The 27,916-nt window shown below is 37.4% G+C and overlaps 1 protein-coding gene across 10 annotated transcripts in view; it reads left to right on the top strand.

The window, feature by feature from the left end:
* Nucleotides 1-27,916, top strand: part of LOC110481007 (dynein axonemal heavy chain 5) — a 141,547-nt gene that overhangs the window by 9,034 nt on the left and 104,597 nt on the right. For 6 of the 10 annotated variants that reach the window (XR_014955914.1, XM_085581145.1, XM_085581151.1 and 3 more), the window contains exons 2-11: nt 14,367-14,501; nt 16,327-16,411; nt 20,244-20,407; nt 20,841-21,053; nt 21,599-21,736; nt 22,341-22,517; nt 23,288-23,401; nt 24,626-24,733; nt 25,444-25,566; nt 27,414-27,629. Coding sequence is in view for 8 of the 10 variants with exons in the window: in XM_085581145.1 (XP_085437271.1) it covers nt 14,367-14,501; nt 16,327-16,411; nt 20,244-20,407; nt 20,841-21,053; nt 21,599-21,736; nt 22,341-22,517; nt 23,288-23,401; nt 24,626-24,733; nt 25,444-25,566; nt 27,414-27,629 (1,473 nt within the window). In the remaining 2 variants the exon portion in view is untranslated. Of the gene's footprint in view, nt 1-372; nt 9,979-14,366; nt 14,502-16,326; nt 16,412-20,243; nt 20,408-20,840; nt 21,054-21,598; nt 21,737-22,340; nt 22,518-23,287; nt 23,402-24,625; nt 24,734-25,443; nt 25,567-27,413; nt 27,630-27,916 lie in introns of those variants that run through there. The other 4 variants (XM_085581146.1, XM_085581150.1, XM_085581152.1 and 1 more) reach the window with 4 other exon arrangements.

Here is a 27,916-nt window from a genome sequence, read left to right as displayed (position 1 = left end):
TGTGAATTTTGGTTTAGATTTGTTATTTTCCCATTTGTTTACACTGAATTTTCATTTGCCATTCTAAAACACCATAGTTGCTCAGTCTTGGAAGATTCTGTAATTCTTTGTGTTCCTCCTTATTACCTTGAATAACATACTTTTGTCTGCAGATGTCACTCTTGTTGCTTTTCCTTTTTTCACTTACTGCGCAGATGCCTGGAGCGCTCCACTTACACCTTAAAACTGTTGCTGTAAGATCTAACTATTCATTTTTTTTCCGGCCTCTCCATGCCAACATTTAATCAAGTCTCTATCTTTGAAGGTAATTTCCCTTATGCTTTTCCTAAAAGCACTTGACAACTGATCTTTCTGAAAGCTTTATTTGCAAATTTGTATAATTTAGCTCAATCTTCTTTTCATTAATGGTTATTAACCTCTTTAGTGAACCTCAGCAGTTCATGATGAGTGTGTCTCTCTTTCACAAAACTCTTTTTGGGTTTTCCTTTGGAAATTAAATAATTTGAGCTGCCTCTTAATTATATGCTTTAATATAATGCCTGTTACTTTACCTGCCAAAGCTTCCTTGTCAGGTGTTTCTCATTCAGCTAGCCCTGAAGGTGTGCATTTATTTTATTATCCAGTGCCCAGTCCTCTGATATTGGTGCAGAGTACATGTCACATTAAGAAGTTTTACTCTTTTGTCTGAGTTCCTTTGCAATTTTTGGGCATCTAGCCATCTGAGGCATTAATTTTCATTCATTTAGAAAAAAAATGACAAGTATTTTTTTCTTTTTTAGCTTATAAACTCATAATCTAGCCCCAATATATTGTCTCAGTAATGGGAGGTTTCTGTGAAGAAAATACTGAATTCTGCAGCAAAAATAGATACAAGTGTAGTACCCTTCTATTGCTTTCTTATAGAATCATAGAATGGTTTGGATTGGAAGGGATCTTAAACAACATCTAGTTCCAACCCCCTTGCCATGGGTAGGGACACCATCCAGTAGACTAGGTTGCACAAAGCCCCATCCAGCCTGACCTTGAACACCTCCAGGGGTGGGGCACCCACAGCTTCTCTGGGCAATCTGTTCTGTTGTCTCACCTTCCTCACAGTAAATATTTTCTTCCTAATGTCTAATATAAATCTAACCTCTTTCAGTTTGACTCTATTTCCTCTTGTTCTGTCACTACATGACAGAAGTCAAAGCCCCTCTTTGTCTTTCTTGTGAACTCCCTTCAGGTGCTGGAAGGCCACAGTTAAGTCACCCCAAAGCATTTTTTCTCTTCTGGGCTGACCAAACACAATTTACTCAGCCTTTCACCATAGGGCAGGTGCTCCATCCCTCTAATTATCTTCTTGGCCCTCCTCTGAACTCACTCCAACAGGTCCATGTCTTTCCTGGGCTGGTTGCAGCAGTGCAGGTGGGATCTCACCAGAGAAGAATAGGGGGACAGAATTCCCTCCCTCCCCTGTTGCCCACACTGCTTTGGATGCAGCCTGGGACACATTTGGCTTTCTGGGCTGCAAGAGCACATTGCTGGGTCATGTGCAGCCTTTTATCCAACAGCACTCCCAAGTCTTGCAATGCCATGGTTTTTTTTAAGACATTGTGGGAAATTTCCTATTATTATGGTGCACCATGGCAGGGACCTCATTATCACCACTTTGTATTTCTTAACAGATATTATTCAGTCTGCTTCATCTTGCCTAAATACATCTTGGTCTAAGTTGTCAGGTTATAATTTATCTGGGTTTTTTCCATGTCTTTGTTGTTCCAGCTTTTTGGAGGATACCTGCTGGCATTTGCTCTACTTTTTAGCTATGCTGACTGGCTAATGCTTTTTCTCAAATTTTTCTGTGGTAGAAACTGTGCAATTGCACTCTTTTTTCAGTATGTTGTTCTTAAATAGTTTTCATGTTGTCTGCAAAGATTTAATTATTTTAGCAGTTATTTCTATCTTCTTACTTTTAGTGGTTCCCCAGTTTGAAGATGCATTGGCTTTTCTAAAGCTTTTGTTAGTGCTGTTGTGATGACCCACCCTTAAGGGGAAGGAAGCCCCTAAGATTTGTAAATGCTCTTTGGTCAACAGGAACAAAAAAATGTAAGCGTGTCTGCAGACAATTAGAAAATTTTATTAGTAAATTACACACTTGGATGGAAATGGGTGTGCAAGTCTCTGACCTACTACATTAACACCCAACAGGGGTTTGGATAAAAGTGTGGCAGAAAGGGCAGAAAAATTTAAAGAGGGAGAGATTAATTACAGAAAAAAAATGAGAATGTAAAGGAAAAGAAAGAGGAAAAGCAAGAGAAATTAAAGAGTGAGAGAAGAATTAAAGAAAGAAAACAACAGAGAAAAAGAGAAAATGATCATCACTTCTGGTTCCAGCATGGATCCAACAGATAAGAATTGATCTAGCTGTGTCGGTCCACCAGTGAGACATCCAGGGTCCTGGGGGGGCACTGCCCAGGCTTGGGAAATACCTTTTTTATGGACAGATTTCTCTCTTTCTATGTATGTTAGTTATCATATGCAGGCCATTATGGAAAGGCATTGGAGGGCTTTGGGGGTCATTGGTGTCTCATTCCCATGTTATAGTTCATGCCCACTCATTGCTGCACTTGTGCTGTACTGTGTTGTGGTTCCTTCTCAGGGAAAAGTGCTGCTCTATCTTCTGGCCTTCCTTCTCAAGCAAAGGAGAAGTTCTTTCTTATGATGTGTTAACATGTAAATGGACACCACCCAGGTTGCTATAAGGCCTGGGTGGAATGTGGGGATGCATCACCACAATGCATCTTGTCACCAGTTCAGGTTCTCTGGGCCTCTACAGCTGTGAAGTTGCTAAATTTTGTATTTTGTTTGAATGCTAATATTTTGAACCTGATATTGTGCCTTTTTAGGCACTGAGGCCTCATGTGTTTTTGAATTATGAACTTTCTATTATCAATGTCTAAAAAATTAGTATCAGCATTGCAATCTGAAATGGTATTTCCTAGGTGTATATGAATACAGCTGAAGTTACTTGCTGATTCTGTTCCCTGCCATGGGTGCCCCTCTTGTCACTGTCAGCATGTCACAGTCAATATTTCCAGGCTAATTAGGCAGACAGTAATATCATATGCTGTGTCTATCTTGTTTGTGACTGAAACTTTATACTGTTGGGCTCTGGTTGCCTCGCTAACTTGTTTGAACACTGAAATCTTTTAAACCAATGTTTAAAAGTGCACTTTTCCACATTTCCTATGTAGTAAATACCTTGATGTATGGCACAAGGTACCAGTGGATACCCTCCTTAATGCCAGTAGTTTCTAGTGCTATTGTTACAGCCATTTCTTAGTTTGATCCCCCAGCTTTGTTCCTGGGATTTTTCCTGCTTAGGTAAAAGCACCTATGTCCTTGTTTTAGTTTTCTGTTTTCTCCCACCTTGTTCAAAAGGACAACATTTTACTGCTCAGCCTTTTGCTATGGCTTGCAGTGTGACAGGTGGAACCCTCTGCTTTATCATGCCATTAGCTCCCTGTACTCCACACAAGTGAATAGGTATTTTGAGAATAAATGGCCTTTAGGGCCTGATAATATTTCTTCAGTCTAGGTTTAAAATTTCCTCTCTAATATTTAAGAGTAAAAGCCACAAAGTTTATCCAAATTGTTTCTTCCAAAACTATTCCTTTAATTTCAGGAGTGTTCTCATCTTCCAGTGAATCTGGGTGGGCCTTGTTTCTTTCCTGGTGTTCACTTGCATGCTGAGAATTTATCATTCTCTTTAGTCTGCATTTCTAGGGATATTGAAGATCTGATTGGTTTGGCTAGGGATGTATGAAGATCCTGAGGTAGAGTATTTTTGCCTTTGATCCTTGTGCTGGCTAAGATGATGGATACAATGTCCACATAATTTGAAACAGGAAAGAGAAGGTGTGAGGTTTTGTAGTTCCTTAAAATGGAAAATTTTTAACTTCCATGGTTACCTGAATGGCAATTTTCTGTCCACACATTCTGTTTTTCCTGGTAAACAGAAGGCTAATTATTTATCTGTCAATTATATAATTATGTGTTTTATCTTTAAATTTTATTTTGTTAGTGGTGGATCAAAGAGGGAAGCATAGCGTGTGAGAATAAATGTTTTGCCTAAAGCAGAAGAGGGAATTAGACTAGGACTTCCTACATGGTAGGCTTGTTCTTTAAGCAGTACTATCTTTCACATAAAATCCTTGTTGAATAGCAATGTAACATGGTTAATGTCTTAGTCATATCTATTACTTCATCAGGCAAGTAAGAAGTGTAATTTTCAGCTATGACAGCTTTTCTTTTTCTCTCTTTTTCCCTTTTTTAAAAATATTTTTGAGATGAAGATATTAGGTGGCTGACAAATTGTACACTTGTTAGATATTTTAAGACAAAAAGCATTTTTTTGGAATGACAAGTGATCTATGTGCCTACTAGTGCAGGAAATCACTAAATATATTAAATTTTTAATTTTTCTCAGCAGAGCAGTTAAAAATCCTTGCCTTCAAGGTATTAAAGCCTCAGTGTTATTTGACTTTGAAAGCAGCTCAAGGTAATGTCTACCTTTAGCTGTGGTTATTTTCATTGTAGCTGTATCAAGAGAATGCAGCAGAGTAGAATATCCTTTGCTTTAAGTTCCTCCAGTTAGATTCAGTGTAGATTTTCATCTGTGATTTGTCAGTGATCGTCTGTAAAGAACATTTCAATTTCAAGTTGTATATCGATTATTTTGTGAAAAAAAAACATGAAAATCATGTACACTTTCAGCTTTTAACCACTAGATGGTAGCTAACTACTATCTCCTACTACTACTATTGCCCAGTAAAAGAACCCTCGTTGCCAAAACTTTGCCATGTAACACTAACAATAAACGCCATAGAATCATAGAATATACTGACTTGGAAGGGACCCATCAGGATAATCGAATACAACTCCTGGCCCTACTCAGAACATCTCAGGAGTCACACCATGTGCCTGAGAACCTTGTCCAAATGCTTCTAGAACTCTGTCAGGCTGGTGCTGGGACCACTGCCCTGGGGGGTTTGTTGCAGTGTTTACTCACCCTCTGGGTGAAAAACCTTTTCCTGATATCCAACCTAATCTTCCTCTTACTGAGCTTCAGGCAATTCCCTTGGGTCCTGTCACTTGTCACCACAGAGAAGAGAGCAGTGTCTGCCACTCTTCCCATCATGCTGTGGGGATGGAGCCCTGCAGAACCCCACTAGTGACTGATCTCCAGTCTGATGTTACCCCATTTATGAATTTTGATACTCAAACATGAACAAAATCTTTTGGGAAATGAACTTTCATAATTCCTAAAATAGTAGAACTCATTATTTTAGTTTGAAAAGCGTTTCTCTGACACAGTTGATTGTGTGCTTCATAGTTTTTTACTCATCTGCACAGCAGTAATTTACCCCAGATCTGACTTAATACTTTGGTGGGTGCAGAGCAGAGCCAAGGTTAGCCAGAGACATATGACAGACTAAAACTATTCAAGAATAAAATAATTCTATAATTTTCAGTTATAATACAAGATCCCCATTAATGTATAAATTAAATTATTAAAATGAATCCAACTTCACCATGGATCTTGCACACCTGAAGCATGTGGAGAGGAAATGTGTTCTTCAAATTACAGATCTGATGGTGTATCACCAGTAAAATAAAGGTAAAAGAGGAGGTTTTTGTTTTTTTAAAGTTGGTTAAAATCTGCGAGAAAACTCTTTTCTTCCCAAATTATAAAATTGTTTCTGTAGGTCAAATCTGGTACTGGGATAGAACAAGGAGTCTTTGTTAAACTCTGCCTCAGCAAGAAGTGTTCTGGTCAAAAATCTGAAAAAAATTGACCTGGATTATTTGACCCGTTTACATAGCCATTATATGCCATCCAATCTAATGCTCTAGTGGATGTAAAGCAAATTTCTAAGGCAGTATTTTTATAGCAGTTTAAGCCAAAGTGGCTCTGCTGGAAGTCTGGCTTTTGACCCATCAGCAGTGACCTGATGATGGCAGTTAAGCACTGTCTCAACCACTTAATTATTTTCCATTTTCTTTTATATAACTTAATGAGATGGAAGATCACAGGAAGTTAAATTCTATAAACTTCAATGATCTTTGAATAACTCTAACCAATATCAGTGTATAATCTAGTACTGTAAATGCAGGCTGCCCCAAAGGTTCTGAGGATATATTACAGCTGCAAGGAGAGTTTCTGTGTAAGGTAATGATTTGTGATTATTTGATATTAAGACATATATGAGCTTCTTTCATGGGTTATATTAATCCTAGTCATGATTGACAGTCATTTTAATTCTAAAAATGTCACATTCCAAGTTAGTTAAAAGGCTGAGATTTCTAAAGTTTGAAGGCTATTTCTTTTTGGAAATGATAAATGAGCTGACAGATACCCTGTTAGGCTTACCATTTACAAACGAGGAAACTAGTTGAAGATGGGGAAGTTTGAGAGAAGATTTATCTTCAGGGATCACGAGATTGTGGAGCTTAAAACCCTGAAAGAACCTTGGACTTTAGAACATCAGATTTTTGACTTCTTAAGGGAATCTTCTTGGTGGGAACCCATGAAGGACTTCCCTAGTAGGAAACAGGGCTGAAGAAAGTTTTGTGACCTGCAAGCATAACATCATTGGAACACACAGGGAGGCCATTCAATGTGCAGAATGAAGAGGAGACCTTGTAGGAGGCTAGCATGGATGAACACAGAGGGTATGAATACAAACATGCAAGGTTCCTTAGAAGCTTGAGATGAAGTAGGATCAGGGCCACCCAGGAAGGATATAGGCACAATGTCTGAGTTCACAGAGATAGGGTTAAGAAGCTCAGCTGGTGTTCAAACTTGTGAGGAGGGCAAAGGGAAAATATAATATAGTTTTTAAATACACTGCCAGCAGAAGAAAATGTAGGTCCACTGATCAGGGGAACAGGAGACTAAGGAACAAAGAACATGGGAAAGCTGAATTTTTCACTGACTTTTTAAATCAGTTTGCATGAGCTGGCTTTGCCCTCTGGCTCTTTTAGACCTTCAAGCCTCATTGCATAGTGAACAAAAATGAGGGATTATCTGTGGTAGCCAAAGGTAGTGTTAGGGAGCACTTAAGCCAATTGGTTGTATAGAAGTCCATGGGGGCAGATAAGATATACCTGAGGGTCCTGAGAGAGGAAACCAGTGTCATTTTGAGGCCCATCTCTCTTCAAAAGGCCACAGTGATCTGGGGAGGTTCCTGATAACTAGAAAAAGACAAATGTTTTACCTGTCACAGAATCAATTGGATTGGAAAAGACTTTTGAGGTCATCAAGTCCAACCTATGACTGAACACCACCGTGCCAACTAGATCATGGCACTGAGTAACACACCCAGTCTTTCTTAAACACCTCCAGGGACAGTGACTCCATCAGCTCCCTGGGCAGCCCATTCTAATGTCTAGTCACCCTTTCTGTGAAGAAATTCTTCCTAATGTCCAACCTAAACCTCCGCTAGTGCAGCTTAAGACTGTGTCCTGTTGTCTATGAAGCGGAGAAAAGGGAGGATCCTGGGAATGGCACACCAGTCAGCTGTTCCTGGTAAGGTTGTGTAGCAAACTGTTCTGGAAGCATTTCATGGCACACGAAGCACCAAGAAGCTGATTATGAGCAGCCATCATAGATTTACCAGTGTCACATTCTTCATGAGCAGCCTGATTGCCCTCTCTGGTGAGATGGTAGGCTGTATAGACAAATGGGAAGCAGCAGTGGTGGGCACTGAGAGAACTCTGCTTGTTTAGGAAGAAAAGGCTAAGGGGAGATCTTATTGCAGCCTATAATTGTCTAACGAGAGGGTAGAGAGACAACAGAGCTAAACCCTTGATTAATGCTTCATTAAGGTTTGTGGTAATGAGACCCAGCATACGCAAACTGGAACGTGGCAGATTTCAGCTAGATGGGAACAGTCTTTATGCTGGATGGTCAAGTTATGATGGGCTCAGTTATGTAGCCCCCGAGGTTGCACAATTTCCACCCTTAGAGATATTAAGTTTGCAAACATCTCTGAACAATCCACTCTAATGGGACCTGCTCTGAGCAAAGGACTGGTCTAGATAACTTTTGGAAATTTAAAAAAATTATCATAATTTTGTGATTCTCTAAGTTATTTGCTATGAATTAATAGCATTTTAGGAAAAAGATGCATGATTTTTAACTGGTTTTTCAAGAGATGTAAGTAAGGGTTTTTTCTCCTAGATTTTTTAAAAAAGAACTTTTATTGCTGCATGGCAAAGTTAAGTCTGTTGGGCTGAGCTTTAACTTTAGAAATCGCATACATCATGCAAATAAGTATAGAACCACAGAATGGTTTTGGTTGGAAGGACCCTCAAAGATCAGTTGGTCCCAACCTCTCTGCCATGGGCAGGGACACCTTCCACTAGACCAGATTTTTCAGAGCCCCATCCAGCCAGCCTTGAACATTATCCAGGACTGGGCATCCACAGCTACCCTGGGCAATCTGTGCCAGTTCCTTACCACCTTCACAGTGAAGGGCCTGCTGTCCTGCAGCTTAAGGCCATTCGGTCTTGTCCTGTCCCTACTATGCTGCTGTGAAAAGTTCCTCCAGCCTTCTTTCAGGCCCCTGTTAGGAAATGGTTGGTGCTGGAAGGTCTCCTCAGTGCCTGCTCTTGTCCAGGCAGAACAGCTCTCACCTTCTCAGCCTGTCTTCACAAGAGAGCTGCTCCAGTCCTGTGATCAGCTTAGTGACTCTCCTCTGGACTCTTTCCAACAGAATGTAAATAATTAATTCCTCAGTGGTTTGAATATATCCATAGGAATTAACTTTATATGTAATATTTAATAACGTGTTTAATTTTAAACTGTAACACTGTAAAGGGTTCAGAGAAATCTGTGGATGTTTAATTTTTACCCTAAATGTAATTTTTCAGTCTTTCTCTTTGAAACATGTATGCACAACTGGATTTGACTACAGTAGGTGGGGAAAATTTAGATAATGCAGAGAAAATGGTTTTTACTTGTGATTTTTGTCAATGCTAAGGCTGTCAAGTGCTTTTAGACATTGCCCATATTGATATGAGTGGAAGCAGAAATATTTAGAGACATTTTAAGCCAGAAATATCTGTAAAATGTCTGTTTTATTGTTACTAATACTGGATAATTAGATTGTTTTTCTTGGCATTTTCAAGAGGACATTGGACTATGTTCAGTCACTGAAGTGGAAAAAAATTAAAGCTCTTTTAGGAGGAAAAAACCCTAACATTTCTTGCTGAAGAAAAATTTCTGTATTAAGCAACCATTGTACAACTGAAAAATAAGTATAACTGAACATACTTGTATAAAAGCATGAATAGAAAACACAGTAATTTACCTGTAGGTAAAACATATTTAAAAGTTGCTTGACTGTTGCTGTATATTTAAACAGTCACCTGTGACAAGGAAACAAAGATGCCTGTTGACACAAGGATTGCTTCAGAAGGCTAAACACAAATCAGGGAAGCAGTTGTAAAATTGACTTCTGCAAATATTTATGGTGCCCTTGAGTACGACGAATTGTAACCAACCGTGTTTGTATGTAAGCAGTATCACCTTAACAACACTGTGGTTGGTAGCAGTGGCTTTCAAGGTCTAATCTATAGGCAGTAAATTCTGGTGGCTAGAGACCTCTTGTTTCTGTGCTAGTGCAACTTAATTTTCTAGCAATTTGTATGCACACTAGAACTGAATTTTAAATACAGAGATAAGGTTAATAGGTGCTGGTTTTTTAATGTCATTACTATATTTTCCAGAGTTATTTTGGCATTGCTACTGAAAGGAAAAAAACAAGTGCAAACAAAAGGTTGGGGAGAGTACAAAATTATGAATGTAGAAGCTTTCCCCATGGATTAGGGCTTGTTCCTGAAATACAGTGCTTGATGCTTAGATAGAATAGTACAATGTTTAGAGCCGGAAGAAAGCGACTTTGGAAACAAAGCATTGGCAGAGTGATAAAGGTAAGGAAAACTGAATTTTGAACTATGTTTAGACTAATAAATATAGAATTTGAATAACGGTGTATACTGAGAGGGGAGGGCACAGAAAAAAATTGTTTTAAAATAGGCATAAGTGGATGATGTTAGTTGCACAATTTGTTTTGAAAGGCAAATTTGCACTGGGAGGTGTTTATGCATTTGGCTAGTGCTGCTTATATCTTGCCCAGATTGTTGCAATGGTCTGGTAATGGTATAATTTCACAAATGCTATATTAGTACACTAAAGAGTTTGATGTTAGATGTGGCAACAAAACATGGGTTGACTCTGCCATGAAGGAAAATAGAAATGTAACTTCACTCTTCCCATACTTCTAAGATGGGAATAGAATTTTGAAGGCAATATTTAGCATTGAGAAACCACAATAGACTATAGAAGTCATTAAGATACTTAGACTCATTTTAAAAGCTGGTTATCTAAGCAAACTGTTCCTGAGTTAATGCAATGTGATGACATGTGCAGAACTCTGATTTTTGAGGTTTAAGAGTTAGATAAGGGAACTGCCCTAATTCTTTAGGGTTTGTATTTTTTTGGAAAGAAGAAATAAAAACATTGAAATTTGGAAATTAAGAACTCGGGGTGCTTGAAAATATTTGAAATGGTGTGCAGTTTACTTTTGATGGGAAATTCATGAGCAAGGCTTATGTAACGTAAAAGATCTTAGCAAGTTAAAGGAGAGACAAAGGAATTCCATGCTGGTTAAATAAATTTTATATAAGACAGTAAATTAATGATAAAAATTGTTACTTTTTGACTCTTTCACTATTGAACTTCCCTGTAAAGTCTTGCTCATCCTTAAGACTTTAATTTCAGCATGTTTGAATTCAGCATTGTGCAGTATTCTGACAACAAAATGTGTTATTTGCTGGATAAAGAGTGTTCAGAACAAGTTTTATCTTGTGTGCATATGCCTTGCATACTAAACAACATTCTTGCTAACTCTATTCAGGGTATCTGCATCTGCAGCTACAGTCTGTAATGGAGAAGCTGGCAATAGTCAATAGCTGGTTTCTAAGTCTGTTGTTTCAAAAAATGAACCCCTTGCGTCTCTGAGTTGTGCTCTTTTAGTACCTGCTGTTTAAATATATATACTTTTTTATCAGCTAGGAAACATTTTGAAAATTTTAATTTAATCTCAAATTATTTCTTAACACTAATGGTGAGATGTTTATGGGTTTAGGTATATGAAAGATAGATTTAGGAATATCTTCCTTTTCTTGCTTCAGGAGAAGATGTCTATTGAAATTAGTTTCCTGTGTCAAATTGTTAGTGTTTAGGATTAAGGAATTTTGAGGTTTTATGTAACATAAATCAAGCTACATGTTGTAACTGGACTAATCATCAGAAAAGGACTTTTCAGCTAACGAGTCTAGCCTTGGACCTTCATCTACTGTGGGACTGTCATATGACCTCTCACACCTTCATAACCAAAAGTGGTTAAAGAAACCCAAACTAACTTGGCTGTGTTACCTGTGTTCTTTACATGAAAAACTGAGCTGAAGCTGTACTATAAAAAACTTAGACAATCTTTCCAGATATCTAACTGAGACAGTGTTTATCTCTTGTAAATACTGCATCCTCGTACATCATGGGACATAAGGAAGAGGCTTTGATGTATGACCTAGATCAGAGTTGCTGGTGATACTATTCAGGATTTGCATGTCAGTGTTATTGCATGTAACAGCAATTTCTCTTTTACCTAATAAATGATCCTGTGTATGTTTCAGCATCCTTCCATCTTCAAATCTCAGTCTTTCAGTGTTCTATGAAATTCTGAATTACATAAAGTTGCCTATTATTGGGTAATATTTTTTGATATAGATTCTGTTTAGGCCTATGTATGTTTGTAGTGAACACTGCAGGATATAAAATTACAAAACCTCTTAGGCCACAACAACAATGCTGATTTGAAGTGAGATGTGAGGTTAGCTAAAGGGGAAAGGGAAGAATGAGTGGCAGAAAGCTCAGCATTTTCTTGTAATTAATTCTCTGAGATTCCTAATCCTAAATTAAGAATAACTTTAAAATTCGTTCTTTTAGCAGTATGCAAATAGAAGCTCAGAAGCTAGACTGGAAGACAGTTTCCAGCATAGCCTCCTAGTGTTTTTAATTACATAAATTAGTGGCTTGCTTTTGAAAGTACTGAAGCTAGGTTTTCTCTACTTTTTAGTGTACAACCTAAAGACTTATGTTTTACACAGAAAAGTAGAGGAAACCTAACTTTTAACCTAAAAGTGAGGCAGGAGTTTCTTCTAATGACTGCAACAACTAATGTGTGAGTTTGTGATTGAGCAACATTTCATTTGGGAAGGAAGTTTCTGAAAATGATAACTCCTCAAAATATAGAAGCATGACAGCTTGAATTGTATTGAGTGTTCTTGCATTGCATTTTAGCAACTCTCAGGAAAAAAATGTGTGGAACTTGCATTAGTAATAGAAATATCCAACATTTCAAAACAAACATCTTCCAGTAGTGACATGATAAATACAAGTTAAAGTCTTAATCTTCACAAAACTATAGCTTTACCATTTAATAGTTTCCTGTTTCTCTAGGCATGGTTCATAAAGTAATTTAAGTTAATTAGACTTTTAAAGTTTTGTGATAACTTAATGAATATTCTTGTTGCTGGACTTAGACAACAAATATTGCCCAGTGCTGTATGAATAGCTATGCACAGTAGTTTATATATGTGTCATAAGGCTTGAGACACAGCAATTAAAACAAGTTTTAAAAACCAGAAACAATGTTGGGACATGATTGCTTAGTTTGAGAAGAATGTGCTCATGATTTCAGCCTATACAAACAGAAACTTATATAAGAAATGGAGGCTATGAACATGTCAAGAGCATCTGTATAGGTGGAGCTGATTACTTAAAAAACAGTGTAAGATGTAGTCTTGTATAGTAATATATCTGGAGCTCTATATTGAAAACACAAGCAGAGTACAAAGGTAGTATCTCTGTAGTTTAGGTAAAACAAAAGGCTTCTTTCTGTATTAAATAGAAGCTAATTGGTAGAGTATTGGGTTGCATTTTTTTTTTTTTTCCTTAAAGATATCCATCAGTTGTGTTCAAATTACTGGAACAATAGTTTTGAGGATTCTATGTTATCATCTAGTGTGAATGAAGCAGATTCAGAAAAAAAGGTTGCTTTTTGCATGTCTAACAAGGAGGAAAACTTATGTTTAAAAACATGTAGGAAAATCCAGTCCTGTGATGACACTTCACTTTCAGGAAACTGGAGACCATGTTAGGGTATGGGAGGGGTAAAATAGAACAAAGTATATGTATGAATTAATCTGCTTCTGTGTTCTTCAGACATATCTCTGTAAAGAATAGGATTTGTATGTTTTTCTTTTATACAGAGAAATATTTCAAGTGCATTCAGCATTTATGAAGGCATGGTAGTAGTTACAAGTTTACCATGTATTTGAAAATTCCTTCAGAAAGTAGGAAAGGTATTTACATAAGGGTAAAAAGTATATTATGCAGTTCCTTTTGGCTCTGAAAAAGCTTGTGGATAAATCACTTATGCATACTTTATAAAGTTACTAGTTTTCTCCTAATTACCAGGAAAATAAGGATTGAATTTACCACCAATGAAACATCATTCTAAATTTCTTTTGAAAATGAAATTATATTGAATCTTGTAACCCACAAGCACAATAATACCAGTAACTATTCCAGAAGGCTGTTTTGTCTATAATGTAATGAGGTGTGTTACATATGGGATTTCAATTTAATTAGAAGAGTAGGATTACTGCTTGAAGAATGGTATAATAGCTATAGTTAAGCACATTTGTAAACACTTGTGTACCTTGAGGCTTGTGGTTTGTTTTACTTCTCATTATATTAAAAAGATAATGTATAAAACCCTAGCTTCCTACAGCAGCATCTGTCTTTATTAGGGAGTGCTTACACTATCTTCTACGCATAACAAAGACCAGTCAGAATCCTGTCTTGACTTGATGGTCATATGTGACTAGACTGAAAAGCTGAGACAAAGGATTTAGGGTGTTGAAGGCAAATTGCAGAATAATGGAGCTGTACATACTAAATACTTACTTTCCTATAAAGCCTTTCAACAAGTTAGCTTTCTGTACAACATTATTTATGATAGAAATGTCGTGATAAATCTTGAAAAGGAACACCAGCAACAAACTGTAAAATTGTAACAAAGGCTGCTTCTAAAATTTTTGAGTGCCATAAAAACATAAATCACATGTGTGGATTGAATGTAATAGCCTTTACTTTCAAAAATAAATTTTAAACATAAATTTTAAGGTTTTCTTTATTTTGCCTTCAAATTAGATCGTGAATATTTCATTGTCCATTTTGTATTTAATAACAGCAAAAGCTCAAGGATGAGAGGGAGGCTAAAAGTGCTCATCTGGATGGCAGACATGATTACTTACTGGATATCATTGCCTCTTGTGTGAATCTGGACAAAGCAGAAGTAGAAGATGCTATTCTTGATGGAAACCAGGTAATCTGATGAATTTGAAAGTGAAGCTCATAGTATACTTTGGAACTAATATTACCATTAAATTCATGGTGAGAGAGTTTTTAGACTTCACACCTGAGATCACTCAAGTCTCCTTGAAAAAAATATTTTTCAGCATTTTTAATTAATTTGAACAAGAGTGTCCTTAATTCCAAGACCTATTGTAATGATATTGATTTTTAAATTGATTAGAATTTCTTCTTTCCAGTGGTTATAGTTAATGTGTTAAAACTTGGGACTGTATTTCATAGTGGAAACCACAGTGTGAAGTCTCCCAGTCCTTGAGTACAGAGCACAGAGAGGTTCAAGAATCCTGGCAACCACAAGGTTGCATGTTATTGTTTCCATAAGGCTGCCAGCAGCATTTGTGAGACTGTACTGCAATCTAGTTTAGCAAATTAAAATAGGTAGAAGCTACTTGACAAAAGAGAATGGCTTCTGTGATCTGATTGTGACTGCATGAGGGCTAATACAAATTCAGATACTGAGACATTGAAAAATATCACTTTTTTAAAAAGCTGGGTAGATAGTAGTAGATATTTTACTTCCTGACACTAAAGTAAACATGGCTGTGGTTTGGGTTTTTATGTTTTGTTTTCTCTTGTATTCTCTTTCCATCAGTGTGCCTTCAATTTATGCATTTACATTTCAGTGCTAATATTGTTGAGAAACTGAAGAAAGTCCAGTGAAAGACCAGTAAGAAAGGGTGGGACACAGGGCACACGAAGAATGAGATAAGGGAGAAGAAGAGGTTGAGTGGCACTCAAATAGTAGCCTGCAGCTGCATGAAGAGTGGTTGCAAAGATGACAGAGCTGAACTATTCTCAGTGGGTGCAGATGATAGCTTCAACGATAAAGCCACATCTCGCAAAATGGCCACCAAGAGACCCTTCTTCACCAGGAGAGTAATAGGAATTACCTTCCCTCCCCCTGGCATGGGAATAGGTTACTTCAAGTCAGTTGTGGAATTTCTGTCCTTGGGGTTTTTGAATTTCAGTCTAGGAAAAGCTCTAGATGATCTGAGCTGTTGTTGGTGACACAGGACACTTGCTTCAAGACCTCCCAAAGGTCCCTTCCAACATTTCTGTGAGTTCATGAGATAGCAAATGAGCAGTGCAGAACACCGTCATGCACATTAAAAAGCAGAATTTGTTTCAGCCTTTGTGCATTCTATCTCTAAATGGTTTTCCTGGCAAACTGTAGTGCCTGAGAATAGCTGTCAGATGAGGAAAATATAGGCAATTTCTACACTTGGAAAGAGAGAAGTGTAATAGTTGTTTTGATCTCATCTTGGAGGGCTGAGCCAAGATTTTCTGGAATAACAGTTCATTATCTTGGTGTAACTGAGGCTTGTTATTAATGGAAGAGGGATAATTGTGCCTTTCTTCCAGCTTCTGGTGATCTTTTAGCCTTTTTTTATGCAGTAGAAAGCACAAATGGCACCAACTAATGTTTCTGAAGATGAGCTTAAAGGAGCTTTTTCTGCTGAAGATAGCTAATATAGTTAGGGACTACATAGAAGAGAGACTCAGATCTAGAAAAATAATGGATGAGGCCAGACTTTCAAGTGCTAAGACATCGATCAGCATGTTAGCATAAAGCAACTCAGTTTCTTCCTCAGCCTGTATGCCTATATGTGAGATTTGTGGACTGCACTACCAATACATGCTTCCGTGATGCTTGATGGCAGCCTTGAATTGATGAAGTCCTGATGCTTGTAAAAAAGTAAATAAGCAAAGGCTTCCTCTGCTGCTGTGATGTGAATCAAATCAATGACATATTATGATCTTAACATGATTTCAAACAGATAGAGCACATAAACAGATTCCTGGCCCCTGGAGGTCTGTGTCATCTGATGTTCTACTATCAAGATGTGGAAGTAATGGATACAGGTAAAGCAGCTTATATTCTCCTGCAATGTGTTACAGTTGTGCTGAGCAAATATGCAAGGAAAAAGAAAACAATCAAGTTCTTATAAACTGGGACTTAAAGCAAGACAGGTTTGGTCATACCAAGGCATTTATCTCTGCTCATGACATGACAATTGATGAAATTACTGAAGCTAATTAGTGGACTTCTGCTTATTGCTACTATGAAGCAGCAAAGTACTTTCTTGTGAGCTCATCAGCTCTTGCCTGTGGGAATTAGTTTTTGATAATTAAAAGGTGATTTTCACACAGGGTGAGCAGTGACAGATGCCGTTCCTATCCTCTTCAGTCATGCCACCAGTTGGCCCTAGAAGCCATCTTGGCACATGACCATCCATCTAGGTGGTCCTGTTACATGACAAATGTCTTCATGAGGCCCACATCATGGGTAGAAGGGTGTCCCTTCTGCCTGTACCCCTTTACTGAGTGCCCCCATGTGCCACAACTCTAGGTGAATACTCCTTCTCCCTTACCCTGGAGGTAGCTCAGGACCCCTGTGACAAGGACATCCTGCTTTTCCCCATGGCTCCTCTTCCAGAGCCTCCAGTGCTGCTGCTGTTGGGACTAGCCAGGTGTTCTGTGACCTCTCAGAGCCTGTGACTGGCTGGTGGGAGCTCACACCACTTGGTTACCCTGGATGTACATGCAAAGTCCCATAAACATATCTATGCTTAGCTGTATAAATGTGTTTATATATAGGTAAATATATACCTAGATGAATGTACAAATATGGATTTATATTTAATGCATTTTCAGTATATATGTATGTATGTATTCAGTCTATCTGTATATATCTAAAAGGGATGAAAAAAACTATTTAATATGATATAAGCAACTTTAATAAAAATTTTCAGTGCACATAGAAATACAGTTAAATGCAAACACAAACCCAACCACTAATTTGGAAATCTGATGAGAAAGTTTTAACATGCCTGAGATGAAGTGGTGAAAGTATGACAGAGAGTATGAGGCAAGTGTCAAAGCCTAGGAATCTAATGAGTGTTGCCATGCCCACCAACAAACCAACCAGATCACACTACAGTATGGCATGATTTTGGTAGCATTTTGGGGTTTGGTGCTAAATATAGGCAGTATGAAAAGCAGTAGGAAAAAAAACCACATAAGCAAAACCCAAATGAATTTATGGCAAGGCATGCATTGAGTGAATAAGCAAAAGTCCCTAGAACATCATGCACAGGAGGAAAAAAAGTTTAAAAAGTAGTGATGGAAATGACAGTGGGGATTAAGTGGGTGGACTGGAGACTGACTTTGCTCACAGCTGTAAGTGCAGTCACTTGTAATACTGTCAGACAGTAAAACTTCTGCTGTACATTTTCCCTTTGTAGGTGGAGTAGAGTTTGTAAAATAATTATCTGTATTGATTGTTCAGGGCTTAGGTTCACAGGCTGTCAAAGCAAAAATCTGAATTGTGATAGTCGGTACTAACCGATAAAGCTAAGTGAATTTTTGTGGCAATACACATACCTTCTTGGCAAGGGCAAATACTACAGCCACCTCACAACCTGGTTTTCTGACCCTGATGTGGATCAACCAATATTTGTGTTAGGGCAGAAGATGATCCCATGAAGGCAGTGTACAAGGAATTCTGTGTTTCTGCAGAGCAGGAGACTGTATCTGTGAGTACAGGAACATCTACTTCAGAGTCCTAAGGTGTCATTTAAAAGTTTGATTTCTTGCAGTGTTTTGAAGATCATTATTCATGTGACTTTAAAAAACTTCTCACACCCTTTTCAGTAAGAGTACATCTTTTCTAAAGAGACTGCAGGTTATACGCTCTACTTGACCTCCAGAGATTGTGGGAAAACTGATGACTTTTGTTGGTTTTGCCTCTGTAATTACATGTGGCACTTTGATCATGGCTGGATGCCAGGCACCCACAAAAGCTGCTCACTCACCTTCCCCTGCTACAGCTGAACAGAGGAGAGAGAATTTATTGAAGGTTTCATGAATTGAGATAAGGACTGAGAAAAAACACTTCAAGGGCAAAACAGGCTTGGCTTAAAGGTACAAAGTGAATTTATTACCAACTAAATCAGAGCAGGATAATGAGAAGTAAATTAAGCCCTTAAAAACACCTTTTCTTCCCCTGACATCTCCCTCCTTCCCACTGACAGGGCAGGGAGACAGTGGTGTGGGGGTTTTGGTCAGTTCATCCCCTGAGGTTTGCTTTCACTGCCCAGGGAGAGGAACCCTTCCCTGGTGAGACTGTGGGGCCACTCCCACAGGAGACAGTTCTTGGTGAACTTCTCCAATGTGGTTCCCATCTCATGCCCAGCAGTCCTCCCAAAACTGAGTCCTCCCAAGGGCACACAGTCCTCCCAAAACTGCTGTGACATGTCTCTCTTTCCACGGGGTGCAGTCCTCCAAAGACAGGCTGCTTCAGCCTGGAGGCAAGCGACCTCTCTCTCCTCTGGGTCCCCCACTAGATCACAGCCTCCTCCAGGCATCTACCCACTCCAGCATGGGCACGTCCCCATGTTCTCACCTCCTCCTTTTCTCTGTCTGAATATAAAACTGCGCCCCAAACTTTGTTTTGCTTTTCCTCTCAAGTATGTTATCAGAGAGGCATTACCACCATCTCTAATTGGCCCAGCAGCATCTCCATCAGGGATTGGCTCTGCTGGACATGGTGGATGCTTCCAGCAGCTTCTCACAGAAGCACATCTGTGGCCCCCTTATTACCAAGAACCATGCAAAATTGAAACATTACTGCAGTATAAAGATAGCACAAGTTTATTAGCATGCAATAACTCAAATAATTAACATTTACAGAGTCAGGACTTTTGCTGGGGACAGGGACCTTGTTGTACTTCTAAGGTATATGAAAAGGAGACTTCTTCAGAGCTGCTGTGAAAAAAGGTAGAGAGAAAGATGATGTGACCAGAAGGATGAGGAGTGAACTTATGGTGGCCACCTGATCCAAATTAGGGATTCCTGGTGTAGATGGTCATGTACCTGAAGAAAAAAATGTGCAGAGGGGTTTATTACTTTTTGTATGTTGTCCTTTTACTACTGTTATCAACAACTTACTTTTTCATCTTATTGTAGTAGTGCCTCGCTGAGATGTGTATGTGTGCAATTTTACTCTGAGGTAATACTGAAAAGCTAGTAACAAGGTAGTGTGAGGTATTGTGACCAAAAACATATGAGAAATATTTTACTCCCAAAGACACTGCTTCTTCTTAGTGACCCTTTACAAGTGTTGCCAGCAGCCTGAACATGAGAGCAGTATATTCATGCTGGGGGAAGAAGAATGTGGCTCCTTATTGTTTTTTGTTTGTTTGCTCTTGCCCCAAAGAATCTGTTATGGCCTCTTTCTCCTTGTTTTCAGAAGCACCCTATTTTTTTTTTTCCCCTTATGTTTACATATTTTTAGAGGACAGTTGATAGTAGCTCCTCTAAAGTAAAATACATCACTACATTTTCTGATTTTTAACTTTTCTTTTTCAAGCAAGAGAGCATTATCTCCAACTGCATCATTGAGCCTACAAAAGGACCTTGAGTTTGAACCATTATTTAGAAGGAATAGAAAAAACAAATAAATTAATAGAAATAAAAGGCTTTTGATGCAAGAATGGCAAAACTAGATGAAATATTTCTTATTGGGACATGAAGACTCTGAATGCTGCATACTTTCTGTGGGTAGTTCAGTGAGATGCCTCCAGGAGACTGGGACTCAGAGAGGCACAAATAATGACTGAACTGTTTGTGTAGAGAACTTTTCTTTGAATAAATGATCAATGGGTCTTAATTGTTTATTTGTTTGAATCTGTAGAGTACTTTGGCATTCCAGGAATAGGACTGAACTCTCATTTGACCAAGAAGAAGAAACTGAAAGTATTTGTAACAGAGGGAAAAGAAGTTGCTTTAACTGGTGTATGCATTTTCTTCATTAGATCTAGTTTTTCTAAACCAGTCACAACTGAGAATATTTATCAAGTAAGTCAGTGGCTACTCCTCTCTGTACATAATGTTGTTTAAAATTTGTTTTTACCATGCGGTATTTGCTCTCTGCATATAATTAGACAGCTCTTAACATGGGGGAATGAGTAAAAGGACACTGATGGATTAAATGAAACAGGACAAAAAGGGATGGAAATGGAAATACAGATATTATCTTGTGGGAGCAACTTGATGCATATCATTGATATGAAAAATGATACTGAGGAAGAAAATTTAAGACAATCCGTAATGGCAGAGTAATTAATCAATACCTAAATACTAAGGTGCTAAATTAAAAAAAAAATCTAGCAAATTCATTTGAAAAACAAAAAATTATTTTACTTTTGAGAGTGTATATGTAAATATATGTATATGTATATAATGAAGTTTTTACTGGTGAAAGACCCCTTCTATTGTGTCTCTTTTACAGGAAGTAAATTTTAATATGCTGGATATAGGTCGAGATGGCTTATTAAAAAGTGTTGAGCAGTTGATATCAGAAATATTCATTCCAGCCTTACAGACTATGGACAGTGGCTGGGTTGAACCTCAACAAGTTCCCAATATTAAGCAGGACTTCCTTCGTGCCCTTGAAGCATTTGTTAGTGCCCTATCAGGAACTCAGCAAAGTCTGTTGGAAAAGGTAGTATGTTCATGTGGGAAATAGAAAGTGAGCTAACTGTAGAATGTCTCTAGCTCTGGACCTTTTGAATTAGCTGTTGTAGATTACTCATAAAATTTGTTTTTATTAAACTGGAAAATAACCTAACACTTCTGTTTATTGTCATCAGTAACTCATTTTTATTTGATCTGTGGCTTTAATAGTTCTGTAGATGCTTCTGTTCTTGTTTATTATGGGGCCATTTCTTTAGAGCTATTAAACTCTTGTCTCCTCAATGGCTGTGGTTGCTCTTAAATGTTGAATGGTTAATGTATGAGAAACTGTTGATTTATCTGGTTGGGTTCTACTCAGCTTTTGTGAAGGAATGAGAGCATGAGAGCATAGCTGCCTGGTTGGTGAATTCTTCAAATTCTGGACTCCACTTCTGGCTCAAACCAGTTTAATTTAGACTGAGCTGGGAATAAGAAGTGAGATACCCCAAGCAGGGCAACGAGTTAGTCTTTAAAGTTCCTAGCTTATTTGTAATGAACATTCAGCATTTCATTTTTAAAAAACTTATATTTTAGGTCAGCCTGAAGAAATGTGAAACGTATGATCTGAAAACTCTAAGAGGACCTTCAGATTACTTAATGGTTGCTAACAGCATAGAGGCTCTTGAAAAAATAGAAGTCTGCATGAAAGAATGGACTAAACAAACTGTACAGGTGATACATGGGACAAATGTGAAATATGACAACGTCTGCATCTTGGCAGATGAGTTTAATCGTGTTGGTGTTATACCTACCTTTCTATAAATTTGGATGAATTCAGTCTCTTTATTTTAAAGTACTATTGGTATAGTTTTTGTGCTTTTACTTCTCAATGGAAATATTACTGAGAGCTTTCCATCAGCTTGTTAATAGAGGATACACAGTTTGGGAAACTTAGTCCCCTGACTTTGATAATTACCTGTTATTAAACTACAAAACAGTTAGTAGTTCCCAGTGGATTTAATAAAAACAAAAAAAAACACAGTAATTGAGTGAACATTGTTCACAGTGGTCACATTTGTACTTTGAAACATGCTTTGCATGTTATTTGTAGAAAATGTAACTGCCTGTAACAGTGGTCTTGGAACAGAAGGAACAGAATCTCTTCTTTAACTTGGAAATAAAAGGACCAAACAAGATCAAGTTTCTTATATGAGGGGGAGGCTGAGTTAGGTAATTTATCAGGCGAAGTTAATACCACTTGTTAAAAGTAGAATCAATCCATGCTAGCTCTGCAGATAAAAATATGAGCATCCCTCACATTACTGTATGATAAAAGGTTCTTGCAGAAAATGACCAATTGAGAAAAGAAGCAGATGACCTTGGACCACGAGCAGAGCTTGATTATTGGAAAAAGAAATTGTCAAAATTCCACTACCTTATGGAGCAGCTGAAGAGCCCAGATGTGAAGGCAGTGCTTGGAGTACTCACTGCTGCTAAATCCAAACTGCTGAAGGTTTTTACTTTAAATTATGACAGATATAAATACTAGAAGTGCTCTTTATACCCTAGCTCATTTTGATAATGTATGTAACAATGCTGGTGGGGAAAACATTGAAACATCTTTGGCTTTTGTTTACCTTCTCTATTCTTTAGCTTGAGTAGATAAAGTTTATATCTAGTTCAATTTATTGAAAAAAATTGGGAATCCCCTGAGTCAAAAGGCTGATAATGTACTTCATCCACATGGCTCAACAGAAATAAATAATTAAAAATGAAGAGTTGATTATTAAATCAGAATATTAAATTAATGAACTGGATATTTAATGACAAAAAATGAATCTCCCCATTTTTTTATGCTTTGTTTTTATGTTACAGTGCCTGTCAGAATTGATTGTGGAATCATAACTTGTCACATTGACGTATAACAAATTTAAAGTCCCATCACCAACAGAAAATAAGTAAATAAACCAAAAAATCTTGTCTCATCAAAATGAGATGTGGAACAAATACATAGTTATATAACCGTAACTCATATATTTTACAGCAGCTTGACTGCACACTGCCACTGACTATTTAGCTGAGTGGTCTAAACCAACTGTATGTTCACAGTCAAGTTGCTGAAACACGACAAGGACCCCATCTTGGGTGAACAAGTATAATTCTGAAGTTAAAGATTTATGCTTTCAAACGTGTTTGGAAGCTAATGACAAACCAAAATTATCTCAAACATTTTTTTTTCTGAAATGCATACTTTTATTTGTTTTTTTGACTTTCTGTTCTTAGAAGTGGCGAGCATTGGATATTCAAATCACAGACGCAGCAAATGAAGCTAAAGATAATGTGAAATATCTGTATTCTCTGGAAAAATATTATGACCCATTATACAATGGTGATCCTGTAAGTAGAACTTTTAAATTCTTAACATAAATGTCTTGAGACAAACAACATGAATATATTCTGTAAGATGAGTTTTGAAATGAGACAAAAAATTTTACAGTTTGAGATTTTGTGCAGTTGTGGTAAAAGTGGATTAATGGGAATTTATGGCTACAAAATAAAGTACTTGTTATTTTCATACCATAGTATCTGTAAAGCTTTAGTTCTGATGAACAGATGGGATTCTATCCTGTGGGAGAAAGTGAATTCCTTACGATTAAAAAGAAAAGTAGATCTAAGGTTATGCTAAAGACAAAGTTTGATCTTTTGTCTTTGTGTTGGTGGCCAAATTAACATTTTTAGGGCAATTTTCAGCTTCTTGGGTTGGGAAAAAATATTTTTGCATAAGTAGGATTATGTAAATATTAAGACATAATTATAAATCACCTTCTCATACTATAGTATGAGAATGCATAGGATGATGAAAGCATAAAATGCAATAAACAAAACCAGCCACCCTAAAGTACAGGACTGGAGGAGTCTCTCTCTCCCATTATCAACTAAAATAAGTGGCAAATAATTGCTTTTATTAAAACTGGTTTTGCAACTGACTGTATGTGTCTTGCTAGTCAAAGAAATGTGACTGGTAGTCATGAAGACTCAAAACTTTGACCTGTCCTAGCTTTCCCTGTCTCCTCTGAAACTTCTCCCAAAACCAAATTGTTTCCAAAGAGTGCTCTGGGCAACCATGCTTGTTTCTGTTTACTGGGTGATATTAGAACAGTGTGTTCTTTCAGTGTTTCCAATCTGTTATTTGAGTTTCTCTATTGAATGGTTATTGTGTTATGATGCCCATAAAAACAGAGCAAAAGCTTGGTGAAGGGGTCATCTTTGCATGCAAGCTTACATCAGGTTTAGCAACTGAGCATATAAACATATTTTTTTTTGTGAAAAAAGTGGTTCTTTTGAAGAAAGAAGAAAGAAAGAAAGCCTTCTACCAAATTTCACTCACTGATCTGGATTTTTCCAGGCAAGACTCCAGTGGAAATTTTTCCCCAGAATTAAATTGTAGGGCTTGGGGAATGATGTAAGACAGGCAGCTCTGCAAGAGAGGCCCAGGTAGGCAGGGACAGAACCATTCCAAAGACAATGTTCATGCTTCTCCTGTATTCACTAATTAGGTGTTGTGATAATGTGGGGTAATAGAGATACTGAGCAGAGTTGCATCTGTGTGTTTCTTTCCAGGTATCCATGCTGGATGCTATTCCAGGGCTCATAAATGCAATTAAAATGATTCAGAGTCTCTCTCAGTATTATAACACTTCTGAAAAGATCTCCTCACTGTTTGTGAAGGTTGGTGCTCAGCAGGAAAATAAATATTCCCAGATTGTTTTCTGTGTTGTTGCTTGAGTGCTAGAGAAAACACAAAGGAACCAAGCAATTAGGGAAGCAGCACTTCAGTCACTTTAATGCTGCTTTTTTAATATATAAAGAAGTGGAAATAGTGAAAAGCTACTTCAAATTTAGGATTTACTTCACTGCCCATAATTTGCAGTTATAGGAACATTCTCAGACTTAAATCTGACCTCTGATGTACAGAGAGGAATCTTTTACAAGTTTTGTCTGTTATGAATGGGGATTTTTTTTGTAGAACCAAATACATTAAATTCATATTGCTTTTAAACATCCACATGTTTGCAAAAAGAAGGAAATGGATTAGAAAGACAGTGTATTCTTTACCATTTATACTCTCATGGGGTCTTGAGTTCGCATTTGCTTTCAGAAGAGACGAAGTCTTAGGACTTTGTACACTTCAATGCTATTTCAAGGTTGGTACAAGATGTGTCGGTTGAGGATGAGCATAGTTAACCAACAACATTTTTGTTGTGTCATGTTCTGGAGGCCGGGTGTTGCAAGGAAGGCAGTCTGTCCTTGTGGCTGGTATTTGGTATTGCTATTTGTCAGGCTTTAGGTCAGTGGAGTCAGAAGAATGGGAGAGAGAATGGCAAGATCTGCTTTGTCTTGGAATGCTGTTGTTTTCATGGAGTTAAAACTGATTTTAGGTGACCAATCAGATGATCACAGCGTGTAAAACTTATATAGCAAACAATGGCACAGCCACCATCTGGAATCAACCACAGGAGAGAGTTGTGGAAAAGCTACAAGCAGCTATTAGACTTAAACAGGTAGGTGGGAATAACATATAGAAAACATATTACAGGATGATATTTAGGAGAGCAGGAATAGGAAGATTTTATGTGAGAAAGCACTGTTACAGAGAAGAAAAATGAGTTAATTGAAAAATATCCACTGGAACTGGAATGTTTATGCTAGAGCTAACAAGGAATTTAGCCTGTTGTCTGTTGATCTTCTGGAAACAAAATTTTGATGCTTAGTCTATCACAACTATGCTTATAAGAGAATTGCTTGGATTTTCATGCCTATGTTTCTCTATGTTGTGTCTTCTCACTTGATGTAGAGAGTTATGAAATAGAAGTCGAAACAAGGAGAGTTACTGAACTGAATATATTCAAAGAAGTGTGGACAAGCTATACATTTAGAAAGGACAGTAGTGAACTGAGAAGAATTCAGCTGTTCAGTCAACCTAGACTTGTCAGGAAGATAGCCTTTGTTTTTTTTTAAAGCACTTCTGTGATAATTTTAAAGTTGGTTTTTTTTTTTTCCTTTGTTCTTCTTCTCCCCTTAAAACATAGTACTATAGGATAATTCGGCTTGAAAGGATCCTCAGCAGGTATCTAGTTCAACCTTCTACTCAAACCCAAAGCAGGCACAGTATGAGATCAAACTTGGTTTCCCAATCCTTTATCCAGTCCTGTCTTGAAGTTCTCCAAGGATGAAGAGATTACACAGCCTTTTTGGGCATCCTCTTTCACTGTTTGACTGTCTTTGGGATGAAAGATTCTCTCCTTATAGCCAGTCAGAACCTCATCCATTTCAATTTACGTCCTTTGTTTCTTGGCTTCTGTCCATGTGCTACTGTGAAGAAGAGCCTGACCCTCCCTTTGATAATCTCCCTGTACATACTGGGAGCTTCATGTAGGCTTTCTGCATTAATTTTTTTTCATTCCCAATATGTGCTTGCAGGACTAGAGCTTTATCTTAATACCTCCTGAAGCAACAAATCTTACCTAGTTCTAGAATAAATGAGTGTAAATTTGTATGACATCTTACAATCAGCAATGAGCAATAAACTTGTCTTTTTCTGTAAAGTTATATCAAATTGTCCAGTTGATGCGTGAAAATATATTGAAAAATTAGGTATTAATTTGAGTCTTATTAGTTCCAGAAACTTTCAGAAATTCAATAGATTAAAACTTAGAATTTGGATTAAAACTTAGAATTTGAATCAGTAACAATATAGCAAAATCTGGACCCTCTGTATTGATATCTTTGAGTGAGGTTATTCATACATAAATGTGATAAAACAACGAACATTTTATTGTAAAGAGAACCACTATTGAAAGAAACAGTTTCAAGTGAATCTGTTGACTATGTACTTGGACTTTGGGAAGAATTTGGAAGTTTGGAATAAGGTTTGTTCCATGTTAGAAATACAGAATCAAAAGTGGAAGCCGCTATGGAGCAGCATTAAAAGTTCAGAAAGTGATTTGTTCTTGAAAGTGATTTTTGAACCTTGAATACTCGGTAAAACTGCTCAGCATGCAAACATTTGCAGTCTCTGGAAACTGGGTTGTCATCTTGGTTATTCAGTAAACACATCAAACCCTGCTATGAAATGGACGGAACAGAATTTCATGCTAGCCAAGGATATGTAGAAATGCATATATGTGCAGTTGGTCATTTGATGAAATGTATACTCCTTTAGTGGCATTGATGGGTTAATTTTCAGAGGCAAATTCTGTTACTCTCTTTATAGTGTTCATGATTGTTTATTGGTGAAATTTCTACTTGCTGTCAGGTTGGGATAATACCTATCTGTGTAAATTTTGTTCTAGCTAAAGACAGTGATTTTTGTTATATACTTGACATTCTTTTAAATTCTTTATTTAAGGAGTATCAAAATTGCTTCCACAAGATAAAAGAGAATTTGGAACAAAATCCAGCTGAAAGACAATTTGATTTTAGTGAGATATATATATTTGGAAAATTTGAAGCCTTTCATCGTCGTCTGGTAAAGATAATAGATGTTTTCAGTACTATGAGAACTTACTCAGTTCTACAGGAATCTAAGATAGAGGGATTGGAAGCAATGATCACAAAATATCAGGTACACATTAGATTTTGTATATTGGGTCAGTCTAGCTTGAACCTTTTATGAGAAAACTATGAAAATTAGGGAAGTGTTTATTGAGAAAAAATTTAACTCTTTAATTGTGTTAAAATTACTGGGTAATAGCAATGTAAATATGTGATTACTGGAGAAATTAGAAGACGAGATGAAAGAAAAGGTGCCAGTGAACATGTGAAAGAAGCATGCTAAAATCAAAGCTGATTGAAAAATGCAATAAATTGGGATGACTTTGTAACAGGAGTAATGGGAGCATGGTTTTGTGC

This window comes from Lonchura striata, chromosome 5 (genome assembly GCF_050655825.1).
Source record: "Lonchura striata isolate lonStrDom1 chromosome 5, ASM5065582v1, whole genome shotgun sequence".
Taxonomy (NCBI): domain Eukaryota; kingdom Metazoa; phylum Chordata; class Aves; order Passeriformes; family Estrildidae; genus Lonchura; species Lonchura striata.
This window is presented reverse-complemented; position numbering and strand designations above follow the sequence as displayed.